At 48.0% G+C, this 14,508-nt stretch overlaps 2 protein-coding genes across 4 annotated transcripts in view; both read left to right on the top strand.

Moving 5' to 3' along the window:
- ST5 (suppression of tumorigenicity 5) overlaps positions 1–9,412 on the top strand; it is a 164,227-nt gene extending 154,815 nt beyond the window's left edge. For all 3 annotated transcript variants that reach the window (XM_023522940.1, XM_011379578.1, XM_011379577.1), the window contains 7 exons: positions 1,395–1,543; positions 4,402–4,579; positions 4,894–4,935; positions 5,929–6,040; positions 6,806–7,045; positions 7,899–7,985; positions 8,616–9,412. In XM_023522940.1, coding sequence (XP_023378708.1) covers positions 1,395–1,543; positions 4,402–4,579; positions 4,894–4,935; positions 5,929–6,040; positions 6,806–7,045; positions 7,899–7,985; positions 8,616–8,650 — 843 coding nt within the window. In that variant the 3' untranslated portion in view covers positions 8,651–9,412. The remainder of the gene's footprint in view (positions 1–1,394; positions 1,544–4,401; positions 4,580–4,893; positions 4,936–5,928; positions 6,041–6,805; positions 7,046–7,898; positions 7,986–8,615) is intronic.
- A 2,167-nt stretch (positions 9,413–11,579) lies between these two features.
- TRIM66 (tripartite motif containing 66) overlaps positions 11,580–14,508 on the top strand; it is a 56,854-nt gene continuing 53,925 nt past the window's right edge. Inside the window, exon 1 of the mRNA XM_023522939.1 lies at positions 11,580–12,919. The gene's annotated coding sequence lies outside the window, so the exon portion shown is untranslated. The remainder of the gene's footprint in view (positions 12,920–14,508) is intronic.

Below are 14,508 nucleotides of genomic sequence, written 5' to 3'. Positions count from 1 at the left end.
CCACTTGGCCATTTATTATCTCCTGAGGGCAGAGGTGAATGAAAAGAGGCCCAGGCCACAAGAGCCACCTGGGTTCTTACTCCCTAGAGAGCACCCCGACGCCAGGGTAGTAGGAGTGCAGGGCTTTGTGCTGCGGAGCAGAGCCTCTTGGACTGCATGCAGGCACTGGGAGGTGGGCCGGGGGACCTCACCGTGACTTCTCCTGGCAAAGACAGGAAGGGTGCAGAGGCCTCTGGCATCATTGTGATATGGGATTCCTTCAGCACACATTCACTGAGCATTTTGGGTGTCCACAGCACTGCGCTAATCATGGGGCCTTTTGAGAGTTTACCATGTGGTTGGAGAGACAGTGTAAACAGAACGTTAGAGCAACTTGCTTAGACCCTGAGGAACAAATGAGATGATGTAGGGTGAAAGCCCCTTGAAGAGAGTTCTGATACCAAAATATAAGAGGGAATTTGTTCACCCTTGTTCTCAGGAGGCCTGTGCATCCATGCCGCCCGTATACGCTGAGGGACCAAGGGTGAGGGTAGGCAGCCCCAGCGACAGCACTTTGGTGTCGCCTGAGTGTCAGCAGTTCCTCCTGCTCACACTGCTGGGGTCAGCTGCTACCCTCCACCCTCCTAACTGTGCCCAGGGAAGTGGCTTTCTGTACCATGACAGTGACCTTGGGAGTGGCCTTGTAACTCCTTTGGAGGAAAGACTGCTAGGTCTGGCCCTGATAAAGACAGTCCAGCTTCCTGGCACGGTTGTGGAATAACCAGCCCTTTCCTTGTGTTTTCCTTGTCCCTGGCACAGGGATTAGATAGGCCGATAGAGACAGAGGTCAGGATGGCAGGACAAACATAGTCTTTGGCAGGAAACCCTTTTGAGCAGGAAAGGGAGGGGACATGGCAACAAGGACACTAGCATTGCCTTTCCAGAGGTGGGTGAGACTAGAGTCTGGAGATGTGGAGATATTGTCCTTCCTGTGACCTGGCAATCAGTGATCAGTTGTGGAGTCTGGTCAGCATGGGGGCCAAGGTGTTTGCTTGGGGAGATGGGCAAGAGGGCAGGGAAGCCCTTACAGTTAAAGCTGTGCTGCTCCCTCCTTATCTGTAAGAGCAGTCAGCTCTCCTCCTCCCTTTCCTGAGCGCCTGATGGATGGCCTCTCAGCTCCTTCCTTCCCCACATTCGGAGTTAGCCCTCTTGCCCACACGTTGGGTGTCTGATGGGGAACAGAGCTGTAGTCTAAGGGGAGGAGGAGACTGGAGCTTATTGCATAGTGGGGTAGATTCGAGATCCTGGAAAAGGGAGGTTGGGGAGGGAAACCAGCATCCGGTCACTCTACGAAAGACCCGGGAGTGGCACCCACCTGGCCACCTCAACCCACATTCCCCTTCGCTCTGCTGCAGGTGTTAGAGCTGCGGCGGCCCATGGATTCCCGGCTGGAGCATGTGGACTTCGAGTGCCTTTTTACCTGCCTCAGTGTGCGCCAGTTGATCCGAATCTTTGCCTCACTGCTGCTGGAGCGCCGGGTCATTTTTGTGGCAGATAAGCTCAGGTAGGACCCAGTCGAGCAAGGTGAAGAAAAGGGGGGAAGGCACATCTGCTAATCCATCCAGCACGTATTTACGAGCCCTAGTATGTGCCAGCTCCTCTCTGTGGTGTGTATGTGTGGGCGGAGGAGGGGCGTGCAGATAAAGATCAAATGGAGCAGGAAAGGTTAACAAACCCAGGAAGAGAGAATGGTTGCGGGAGCAGCACTTGGGAGCACACAAGATGGCAGGATCAAGAACCCAGTGGAGGACTTGGCCCGAGGGAAGAGGGACACTTCTTTTGCAGTAGGTAAGATTGTTCAGGTGCTAATATATTTGTATGGAGAAAGATAAAAAAGTAAAGAAATTTCTGGCTGATGGATGCATTTTCTCTGAAGGAGGAGGCAAGGCAATCTCTATGGGATGCTGAGTTTGAGGATGATGATAATCCTGAGAAAGAGCCACCGTGAGGAAGGGGTCAGGACAATGACTAGGGATAGTACAAGGAGCAATGAGCCATCCACTGACGGGGCCAGTGGAGGGTGTTACCTGTAGAAGGCAATTAATTGGAGCGACCTAGGGCCAGGTAAATGGGGATTTTTGGAGAATGACAGATGAGGCATTGAGGGTGCTAAGGAGGAGAGTGATTACGGAAGGTTGGCCAGTCAAACCAGGAAGATGAACGAGACGACGTCCAGGAACTGGAGGGGCCAGTGTGACAGGGAGGCTGGTTTAGGAGAAATAAGAAAAGAGCCCACTGCTGGGACTAGTCAGGTACAGAGGCTCCACAGGGCCCCTGCCTGTCCTGCCGCCTCTCTGCTGTCTGTGTTCATTGTCCGCCAGCTAAGCCCCTGGCTGCCCAGGGGGCTCTGGTCTGGCTAGACCTCAGTGCCCCTTACAGAGCCTGAACCCTGGAAGTTCCTTTCCTGAAGGTTCCATTCCTTCGCTCAGGGCAGAGCCTCCTCTTTGCCGCCCCCATCCGTACTTAGTCCAGCTCCAACAGGGCTAAGAATACAGCTATTGTTTCTTGTGGCTGCTGTTGCCTCTGAGCACATTCCAGGACCATTCTGGGAGGAAAATGCCCTGTTCTCGGCCTGGCTTGGCATCCAAATTCTGCCAATCTTGAGTCCTAGAAAAGATGTGCTCCCTGCTGGAGTCTGCCTCTGACTGGAGAGGGACAGGGCAGCCAGCCCAGTCATGGCGCACAGTCCTGAGCTGGGGTCAGGGCTCAGTATGTGCAGCCAGCTCACGTTGTGTTGGTTACGTTTTAGATTTTCCAGGAAGGGTCCTTTGCCCCTCTGGCCTAGTTCTGACGTTTGTATATGAAAGGTTGTGTGTGTGTGTGTGTGTGTGTGTGTGTGTGCGCGCGCGCGTGTGTGTGTGCGCGCGCGCGCACGCGCACATGCATGTGATCAGTCCTAGAGGGTGTACAAAGCCTTCTGCCTTCAAGCCCCAGGCCCATTGGAGGGAGTTGTAGACCTCAGTGTGATCCTGGACCCTGAGATAACCCTTTTCTAGATCTTTTTCAGATGGCTCTCCTTGTGCTTTGGGAGCTGCTGTCCCAGGGGAAGGGCTGTCAGGGCCAGGACACCAGTGTCTCTGCCTTAAGGCCCAGCAGTATATTAGGTGTCCATGGGATCACAGGGCAGCCAAGCAAGACACTGGCTGACAAAACACTTGAGTACATCCAGAGATCCTTTTAGAAGAGGGAGTTTTTTTCTGTCATGTTTTATAACCATGTTCTCTGATTGGTAGGACACTAGTCATGGAAGGGTGAGCCCCTACTGGAGCTGATCAAGTGAAGACCAGAGCTTTTATGGCTAATAGGTGGCACCAATAGATGTGAAGGGATACGTTAGGAAAGGCAAGCTTGAAAATGAACTTGACTGTAGACCTCTGTCTCCTCAACTGTAATATGGTCCTCAGGTGAGGGCCTTTGACTCCTTCTAACAGATAGATAGTTCAGGCCAGGTGTGTCTCCTGTGTTTACTGGTGCCCTTCACTAGCCCTCAATACTCATGGGGAGTGTGCACTCACTTATGGATCTTTTAGCTAGCATCCTAGAGATTTTCCTCCATCTCCCATTGGTCACTCTGGTTGAGCAGCCAGCCCTGTAATACTCCTGGGTCTAGAGGCCTGGAGCCCCATCTTGGCTAAGAGAGGGATGACCCACTGAGGCCTGTGGCTGTTTTTAGAAGCCTGAGAGGAAAGATGGGAGTGAACACCTTTTTCTGCTTGGTTAGAAGTGCCAGCCTCCTCATCTCAGTCAGTGGTCCTCAGTCAGACCACTTTTTCCAATTAAGGAGAGGAAGGAATGGATAGAGGACAGAGCAGTAGAAGTTAACACTGGACTGGGAGACAGGAAATGGGATTGTGTCTCAGATCTTCCACTTATGATCAAACTGACCATGTAGGTATTGGCGACCCCAGCTGTAAGATACGGAATTGATAAGATGACCTCTGTAGGGCGTTCCAGCTTTTACATGCTATGAATTTGGATCAACTTTTACTCATTTTACCTTTTTTCTCCCTGGCCTGAGCTGATGATACTCCCACGTGGGTAGACCTGCCTGTGCATACAGGTGGCCGTTTGTGAGGGTGTATGTGAGTCCTGTGCTGTGTTCAGGTATCGCTACATACTTGCCTGTTTCTAGGTAGAGTCACCAAAGAGGGTAGTACCAGTGTCCTTGGGGCGCTGAGCCGTGGGAATGTGGGGCTTCACCAGTCTGCAGGGTCAGACCCAGGCCTGAGCCCCATTAACGTTTTCGTCATGCTGGGAGTTTTAACATAAAGAGATGTCGTGAACCTCCAGCAGGCTCTTAACTCCTGTTCCCTGAAGGTACTGGCCCTGGGCTCAGGAGCTCTGTCTCTGTTTGTCTACCAGCACCCTATCCAGCTGCTCCCATGCTGTGGTGGCCTTGCTCTACCCCTTCTCCTGGCAACACACCTTCATTCCTGTCCTCCCCGCCTCCATGATTGACATCGTCTGCTGCCCCACCCCCTTCCTGGTTGGCCTGCTCTCCAGCTCCCTCCCCAAACTGAAGGAGCTGCCTGTGGAGGAGGTAGGCCAGCTGGGAAACTCTGTGGGTGGAAAGGGTAGAGGGAAGAAGGGAGGGAAGGAACAGAAACCCCTAGGAGGGAAGGGCAGAGGGAGAGAGGGGGGAGGAAGGCACTGGGATCTTCCTATTTGTGACCTTTGCACCTTTTTACCCAGCTCTTATGCTTTCTCCCTGGGAGGGCAGTGCCCAGCTAGGGGTGTTCCTGTTATCTGTCCCTGGGAATCTAGAATTCTGGATTCCCAGGGGCATTGTCTGGGGAGGACATTGCAGGGATTCACACCCTAAATCACTGCCACTAATGACTTTTTTTCCCTCAGGCTCTGATGGTGAATCTAGGATCTGACCGATTCATCCGCCAGGTAAGAGCGAGGCATCACAGAATATGGCCTGCCCTAGGGTGGGTGCTTGTTCCATGAGGACTCCAGAGGACCCAACGCTGTCACACACCCTGCTCAACCTTCACCTGCTGTTCGTTGAGCTCTCTGGGTTCCATATTCACAGAATAGACAGGTGGAGAGAAGCTGATCTGAAAAGTCTTGACCTCAGCAAGATCTGCCTTTCTGGATGGCATCATCGGCTTCTGGAAGGCAGTGTGAGAGTGCAGGGAACTTGGCCTGGAAGTCTAATGACTTGACCTCTGGGCTCTGCCACCTTTGAACCACAAGACAGGCCTCTGGACTTCTCTGAGCCAGAGTTCTCATCTCTAACCAGGAGTAGCGATAATGCCTGCCTTGAAATGTTGCCGAGGGATTACACATGATGCCTTGAGATGTCAAGATTTGCAGTCATTGTTGTCAACTTCAGAAAGCCTTTCTTAGTCATGGAAAGCCTCCTGACTCTCTACAGAGGAGCACAACCCAATGTCATGCCCTCTGGGAATGGACAGTCTCTTACACACCACTGATAGAGCTATGACTCCGGGTACAAGGCATCAAAGTGCAGACACTGAACCAGAGTGTAGAGACAAGAACAACAGCCCAACCTCATACCTGAGACACAGGCTGGGCCACAGTTTCCCCACACTGAGCCGGCTGTGCTTCCCACCTGGAGCTGAAAATGGAGGAATTGGGGCAACTTCATTAGGGTGCCAGGGTAGGAATCCTAGCTGGTCCTAGTCAGTAAATGCCACCGGCTCCACCACTTTTTATCTGTGTGACCTTGGGCAAGTTTCTACCCTCTATTTGTGACTCAGATTCTCATTTTAAAATGAGGTTGATAAGTAGTGTCTGGGTTGTCGAGAGAATTAAATGAGATTGTGTGTTTAAGCCCTTCAGACAGAGCCTGGCACATAGTAAGTGCTCAGTCAGTGCCAGCCGTGATTATTATCACCGTGCGTTTTCCTTCTCCTGCAGATGGATGACGAGGATACGTTGTTACCTAGAAAGTTACAGGCAGCTCTGGAGCAGGCTCTAGAGAGGAAGAACGAACTGATCTCCCAGGACTCTGACAGCGACTCCGATGATGGTGAGTGAGGCTTGCCACGGCACAGCCAGCTCTGGTCCAGACTCCCGCTGCTCTGGGTCTGGGCCTCATGGGTCTGGGCCCTGCTTCTGTGCACCAGACCCTTCTGGCAGATGAGGCTCCAGGTGTAGGGCTTTAGTCTCCTCTAGCCTTGAATGCTCTAACCCCACAGTCAGTGAGGTTCAGGGAGTTATGGCTTGACTGGGACTGAGGGGAGAAAAGTATTGTATTTTATCAGAGGGGGTGCAGGAACATGAACAACATCGGGGCTGCGTCTAGGGTGCTGAGGCAAGAAGCTGCCTTCTTCCCTCTCGTTCTTCTCTGCCTCTGGAGCTTTGGGAAGGAAAACCCAAAGACAAGTGGCAACTACGAAGACTCTTTTTGCTGACAGGAAAGTAGTTGTTCCTCCCTCTTGGGCCTTGCCTTAAGCCATTGCAGGAGATGGAGGGAACTTCTTCCTGTGAAGCCAGGAAAACCCCAGAGAGTGAAGCATGTGGGGAAAGTGGTCCTCTGGTCTCTGATTTCCACTTTCATTCATCCAGCAAATATTTTCTACCTTCCATTTTCAGAGCGCAGTTTCCAGCCTCCCAGCTTGTGGCCTAGTTACAAGCTCCGGAACACAAGGGATAAAGTTTCGAGAACAGATGACTGGTTCTAGCCGGGAGTTTTGCTGGGAAGAGGGAGACAATACCAGCTGGAGGCTGGGATTGTAGTTTGGAGAGTGCAGGCTCTTGACCTGATCTTCAAAGATTTTCTTTTCTCTTTCAGAATGTAATACCCTCAATGGGCTGGTGTCAGAGGTGTTTATCCGGTTCTTCGTGGAGACAGTTGGGCACTACTCCCTCTTCCTGACTCAGAGCGAGAAGGGGGAGAGGGCCTTCCAGCGAGAGGCCTTCCGCAAGTCTGTGGCCTCCAAGAGCATCCGCCGTTTTCTTGAGGTTTTTATGGAGTCTCAGATGTTTGCTGGCTTCATCCAAGACAGGGAGCTAAGGAAATGTCGGGCAAAGGGTAAGGTTAGAAGAGTTTGGTTTGAGGGGCAGTGGGCACTCTCTCTCTCTCTCACTTTTCTGTTACGAGCAGGGCTGAATAGCTAGGTACTGTGATGGGTATCAGCTAGGGCCAGGCCTCCTCACATCCCTTTTCTTCTGATAGAAACTTCCAAGGGAGCTTTCTTCTCCTCTTGTCTCAGTAAATGCCTTCATAAGGCAGTGCACAGGATGGAGCCATGTGGCTGGAAAGTGGGGCTTGTCTCCGCCAAGAGCAGCATGCTGTTGGTTGCCACGTCCCTTATTATTCAGAGAAAAGGACCAGACTGAGCATTTTAGGGGCTTCTGAGAATCCAGGGTTGAGAAGGCCCTTGAAGAGAACTGAGCTAGCCGTCTTAGGTTGGTGGTGGTCTGCATTTGGAGCAGGTCATCTTATCTCTAGTTATTACATCAGCTCTAGGGCTTTTCCATGTCATCAGGATCTTTCTGTCTAACCTTGGGGTTGTTATTCTGTCTGCTAGTACTGTCCATAAAGTCGGATAGACTTTTTTGAAACAACACGGTAGAGTGGTCTAAAAGGAACTAGAGAAGGTATCCACTTGGGGGCAGCTCTGAAACGAGGAGTGGCATTTTCACCACAATACAGCTCAGGAATGTGCACTGGGAAGCAGGGTATCTAGGGCTTCTTGCTGTATCAGCAGTGAACACCAGTAAAATGTCATTAATGATAGTTTTGATGAGCCAGTCTGAATTCTAAGGTGCTCCTATAAATTATGTTGCAGACATTGGTTTCTCCCTTTTTTGGGATCTCTGCCTCATGGCCCCCTCCAGTAAGCCTCCCCTTCCCTTCCTCCAATGACTATTCTCTTCTCCAGGCCTCTTTGAGCAGCGAGTAGAGCAGTATTTAGAGGAACTCCCGGACACTGAGCAGAGTGGAATGAATAAGTTTCTCCGAGGTTTGGGTAAGTAGCCTTGTCACTAATGAGATAGATGTTCAGCAAGAAGGGAATGGCTGGGGGATCTGCACCCCAAACTATTCTAAACCAATGCCAATAGATATTTATACTGGGGCTGTAGATAGAACAGGAAGAGATCCTTCAGTGAAGAGAAAAGTCCCAGCGCAGTGCTCCAAGGGCATTTAGTACATTATTTACCAAACTACAGAACCGAGAGGAACTGCAGCTCCTCACCTAAGTCAGGTCTTTCTGAGTGTACTGCTTCCTGAGTGAATATGAGGGCCGCTACAACTAGTGAAGCTTTCTTCTAGGCCGTAAGGGGTATGCAAGAGTAGCAGTGCCAGAGTGCCCTTCTCTGAAAACCACCACTCCTTTCAAAGAGTTCAGCCAGTTGGTTCATAAATTCACAGCATGTCTTAGCTTAAAGGCTAAAGAAGTTAAATGGCTTGCCCAAAGCCACACAGTGATTGACACCAGTGCCCTCATTAGAGCTCCTGAGTGTTTTCCCTACCCTGGATCAGATCTATCACAGCTATAATTCAATCTTTCTAATCCTTTCTCTCCCACTTTGAGGTTTAGGGCTGTTGGAAAAGATAGTATTGAGACATTCTCATTCTTGTCCTTTCTTTCCCACAGGCAACAAAATGAAGTTCCTCCACAAGAAGAATTAAGCCCCTTTCCCAGTAACAGAATCCAGTGCCTTGCAGAGCCTGGAGCCTGGGGAGGGGGCCCAGCCTGGGACCCTCTGGGCTGCTGTGGCTGCTCTGCCCCCACAGGCCCCACCCTCTAAGCCAGCCCACGTCTGCCTTCACAATATCCCAGGATACTGTTTGTAAATAATCTGCTGTAAGCTTTCGTATCTGTTTTTGTAACAAGCAAAGAGAGTCTGGTAAATATTTGTATATTCCCAAGGGGCCGGTGCTTTCCTGCCCTGCCCGAGCATGGATGAAGTTTTGCTGGGTGCTGGTGACTGGCCAATTATGTGCAGCTGACTGTCTCAGCCGAACCACTGATCTTCCCTTGGAGGTTCCTGGCCTGCCTGCCTGAGGCCCCTGCTGCCAGTCTTGGGCCCTGGAGAGCAGATGCTGTCTTGTGATGTACAGGAAGACTATTCTTTTTTTTTTTTTTTTTAATCTTAGAGTTTCTATTTTTTTCTAGTAGCCTCCCCTCCCCTAAACCTCTGTTTTTAAAAGGCAAAGGCCAATCAATCTCCATTTTCAGCATGGTACCAGGCTCTTGGGCCTGGCCTTCTCTCGCTCCTCCCACCTCGATGATGGTCAGTGAGTTATGGGAAGCCTACCCTCCCCTCCCAGCTCTGCCAGTGCTCTCTGGGCCCGGCTTCCAGTCAGTGGTGGCCATGATGCGGTACAGGGCATCCCTCCTTCCCACCATCTACGGGTGTTCTCAATAAAGTGTACAGTTGTTTGGGCCCAAAGCCCCATGTGTTCCTTGGCTGCATTCTCTAGAACTTCTTCTTCTGGGGGATGGGCTGAGACAGGCCAGTCAGGGGTGAAACATCATCATGCAGAGGATTGAATACTTAATTAAGAGTTTAGCTTCAGTATGTGGGTCGTTGACCTTCCCTAAAATCGGGTTCTCTGAACTGGGTTGTATGTCTAGTCTTAGAGTTAGATACCTGATCATTGTTCTAGCTCAACTTCCCTCTCCAACAGCCAATTGTTCAGACTGTGTCAGTGTTTCTAGTGATGGAAAGAATGCTCATTGCCCTTTGGCTCTACTATTAGATGAATCTTAACATTTTTCTATTCAGTATGAAGCCCTTAAGACATCACTGGGTATCCTGTCTTTGGTGGAGTGAAGCCCAGCTAAAGCCAACCCAGAGCTTTCTCATAGCTCTGGCCTATTGCCTATGGCTCTTCCATGTCACTTTGTGAAAAGTTATTTTTGTTGGAATCCTAGGTTTGAATATAGAAATTCTTCCACATTCCATGGAAGAGCTGGAGAGAAAGAAGCAAGATAGGGAATATGGGTGGCTTAGGTTTTCTTCCCACTCAAGGCCTTTGCAGAGCAGAGACCTTGAAAATTCCCAAGATGAGGCCTTAAAGTTGGAACTCTTCATTGGTATTGGGTTTGGGTCTGCAGGATTTGAACCGTGGAGTAAAGTTTTCTTATCCTTCCACCCTAGCCTACTTAACCAAGAGACGATCCCATCCTGTGCTCCCTTTCCTGCCCATCTTCAACTCCACTGAGGCCTGCGCAGGTCCCAGCCCCTTTGTTGTTTGGGATTGCTATCTGCCTCATAAAGCAAAGTAGAAGGTTGTCTTCTTAGAAGACAAAGCTGTCTTCTCTGAAAAAAGCCTCCTACATAGTTGGCCTGGGCATCTTCTAGGAATAGGAAGGCGGGATTTGAGGCCTCATGAGTCTGGGTTTTCAGTTGATGTAGGGAGAGGACACTGGTTATAACCAGAAAGTCCAGAGCGGGCTGTAGTTACCTTCAGAACTCATCACTGTTTACACAGCCTGGGCTCCATGACAGTCATAGAAGTGGATTCCTTAATAATAAAATAATAATCCAGTTTTTAATGTACTCTTTTTAAAGATATATAGGCAACCATTTTTTATTTATTTTTTTGCAAAATTTGAAACTTGTATGTATCTTTAAAATCTTTAAGAGACCTAAGGTTGACCCCCTATGGACTTCTTCCTCCTATAGCCACAGCTCTCATTCCAATTCGGAATATCAATACTGCCACATAATGGCTTGGAATGGCCTGCAAGTCACTTGCTTCATATAGTGACTGCTATGGGCAAGGCACAGAAGTCTTATGGGGATGGTAGAAGTGGATGTGTCCAAAGGGCCTGGTTTGGGGTTAACAAAAAGTGTTCAGGGCACCTTTCCACATTCTGCTTTTACATGATCTCTGGACCCCTAGAAATGGTTCTCAACTCTGACAGATCCAAACTCCCCTTTTCTATAGCCAATACTGTAACTACTCCCTTTACTATCTTGAAATGAAATTCATAGATAATATAACTTACCTAAACTTGTCTTAGCTAATATAAAAGGAGAAATTAAAGTATTTCGTTATAAAGTAACATGTATTTCAATAGATAAATGCTTGGGCACAACTATACTAGCAAACACAATGAAGTCAGATGCTTAGACCTATACGCAGAATTACTGGGATTATAATAGCTACATGTGCAGACGGATAAATGTGTTGTTTAAAAACTCAGATTCTACTGAGTAGGTGTTATTGTTGCCCTGATATGAACGATTTTTGGTAATATTCTAAACAAAACACAGTATGAGCTTCCCCTGACTTAAACAGTATTTGGAATCCTGGAAAACTGAGAAGTATGTGAAAGCGAAACAAACAGACAAAATAACATTATGTGTAAATGGAGTTAAGTTCTAAACTAGATTTTCTTTGTTTTTAAGAATCAACCCATACATTGCAAGACTTCTGGCATTCCTGGATGCTTCCCCTCCATGATTATGACCCCCTTCCCCATGGTAGTGCCACTTCAATAAACAAGTGTCCTTTAACAGTGCCTTCCTGACAACCCTGTGGCAATCGATCGGGGGCACCACAATACTGTCTCTACCAGAAGTCCCAGTGCCTATGGACTGTCAGCTCTCTTCTATTCCAGAGTTAAGAAAGGCCCTGGGTTTTCTTCTGTAATCAGTCGGGTTAACTTTTAAAGCAAGAAAGGCTGCCCTATTTCATCTTTCTAAGTGCTGTTTTCAGTTAAGTAAGCATGTTTTGGTAACTTGTGCCAAAATGAGATGGCTTGTTAAAGGCAGTATTTTGAAGGCTTGCCCTTGGAAATCGGTATTATTCCAACTGCGGTTCACACTGGATTGTGAAATTAGGGCCTCAAGAAAATCTAATTACAATCACAGCTCGGTTAAATCTTTGTTAATAAATAATACCTTTTCACATGTGGACTTGAAACCTACCTTGTACCCAAAATAAGGATAAACAGAGTTTTAAAAAAATCTTAAAATGGGAATAAAAAACAAAGATTGGACTGTATAATAAAGCCAGAAAGGAAACATACACTTAAACCTATATTCTTACTAGGGGTGATATACGAAAGTATTTTCTAGAACCAGACTGTGGTGGCATGCATTTAAAACATCTTAAATTTATGGAGGTAGGGGTGGATGTAAATTAAAAGGTCATGAAAACTCTAAAACATGAGAAAATATTTATTTTCAGCACTGGCAAGATATTGGCAACATTTTTTAAAGTTATTTTTTGTCCGTTTATATTGCCTTTTATTATGAAATATGCATTTGGTTAAGAAACTCGGGTTGTACCAAAGCATACACCATCTCCCTCACCTTCCAAAACAAATGAGAAAATTCTTTCTCTGTTTTATGTTCTTCCAGAACATTTTCATGTTTGTACAAGCATTTTTTATTTAGCCCAAGGTGCCCTGAACATAGTTGGCGCTTGCTATCTTTTGACAACTGAAAGTTAATTCTGAGGTTTGGAAATTCCAAGTGTATATAAAGACCACGCCTCCTGCAGCTAAGCGCAACGGAAGGGAGATTTGACGTGTGCAAAAGTGGCAGCGACTTCCGCGGCCTGAAGCGTACTCTGATCGAGTCCGCAATTGAACCTCCCGCCTTGCGGGGGCAAAAGTTATCTACGCCTCGCGATGTGGACGGCCCCGCCCATTCCGGATATGGCTGGGAACTGGCGCCGATTGGGCTTCCGGTCATGCGGTGGGGGGGGTCAAAGTGACCCCGGAAGTAGAGTCTCTCGCTGCAAATGGCTTTCGGGGGCGGAGGAAAAGCGCGCCGAGTCGTGTGAGGGCGCTTCGGAAGTCTCTGGCAGCGTAGATCAACGAGCTTGGCAGCGGGAGCGGCAGGCTCTGCAGGGCTCCTGTCGCCCGAACTCTAATAGCCTACTGCCTTCTAGTGTAGGCAGACGCTGTATATCTCCCGCCGGCGGTGCGCGCTTCAGGTTTGTTTTCGTCCCGGGGCTGACTTCACTCTTGGGCTAGCCATCGAATACAAATATTTGAAAACTTAAATCCGACATAGCTGATTTTGCAAAATGTGGCAGCCATCCCATAAATTGTAACTCATAGCTGCAGCACCGAAGTTTGTATGAAAATATGACATGTTTCTATTAAGCCAGAAATGTCCTTAGCAATTTCAGCTTATAGAAAATTTAGCTGTCATCCTAATGCGCTAGGTGATAACCATTTCATTTTCAGCGACCACGGAGTTAGAGGGGCATCTGATGAAGCTCTGCTCTTCCTATATGGGAGGACGGCATTAACCCTGTGCACTTACTGGCCACTGAACAGTGGCATTACGAAGTTCCGTGTCTACAGGACACGTTAGTAAAAGCTTGGCAGCCTCACGAACGTTGTTTCCTTGCGTTGGCTATGACTATATTTTATATATCAGTTATGGCACCTTTTACTCTCAACTGAAATATAAAAGAAAATTAAAGGTTTGCCTTCGGTTCCATAAAGCAAGCCAAGTGGTCACTATAGGTCTGTCTTTTTCACTTATTTGGGACATGAATTTGGCTTTTCACCAATCACCCCAGCTTCTTTGGCAGCATTACTACTTGGAGAGGAATCAGAATCCAGGTGTTAGCTGTCGATACTGTTGAGTGACCAAGCTGTAACGAGGCAGCTCCAAATAGATCAGAAGCTGCCTTTCCCAGGTCAGGAAATGGGGTGGCATGGTGTCTGGGGCATCATATTTAGATTAGCTGTACTGGAGACTTATACATTTAGCATGTTCATCTGCACCCTCTATGTAGGATTGGGGTATTATTCTATCCAACCCCATTCTGTTTCTGGATAGTTACCACCACAAGATGCCAACTAATACCAGGGGCAGAAGCTGACACTAAGGTACTAGTGATTTTTTTCTTACTCCTAAACTCCACCCTTCCAGGCCTATTTTGCAATTAGCCCCACCCCAATTAGGTTAAGTCACCAAGTCATGTTGTCTTTTGAATCCTACTCCTTTTGTTCGCATTCCCATGTTTTGAACCTGCCTCCAGCCTCACCCAGTCCATAAACTACAAGAGGCTCTCCAGGCTCATCTCCCACTTAACGTCACTTGCATAAGCTTTCCACATTGATTTCCTAAATCATGTTTTTTCTCTTCCCTGTGTTTGAACCACTTTCCCATTAACTGAATCACACCAAGGATGACTTGTCTGCTGTGACAGCTCACACTTACATATGGTTACTAAGAGTCAAAAAATCTTAAATGCTTCCCATTTTACTTAATTCATACGATCAAGTAGGTGCCTTCACCTAAGTTTTAATGAGAAAATTGGACTAAGCCTAAGTCTTATAGCTGTTAGGTTTAGATCTAAAGTCCAAATCCTGTATGAATCTTTCCTGCAAGATTACATTTTCCTTCCTTTAGTGTCTGCTAAGACACAAATGTTAAGTCTCGTAATTCTTTATCAACTACTGACCACTCGTTTAGATCCATGGCCTTAGCTTCCATGTTAAGTCCTCTAAGACACTAAGGGAAACCCTTCACTTTACCTTTCTCACTCAGCACATTAAGGGAGAT

The sequence above is a fragment of the Pteropus vampyrus genome, unplaced genomic scaffold, assembly GCF_000151845.1.
Source record: "Pteropus vampyrus isolate Shadow unplaced genomic scaffold, Pvam_2.0 Scaffold366, whole genome shotgun sequence".
NCBI classification, from domain to species: domain Eukaryota; kingdom Metazoa; phylum Chordata; class Mammalia; order Chiroptera; family Pteropodidae; genus Pteropus; species Pteropus vampyrus.
This window is presented reverse-complemented; position numbering and strand designations above follow the sequence as displayed.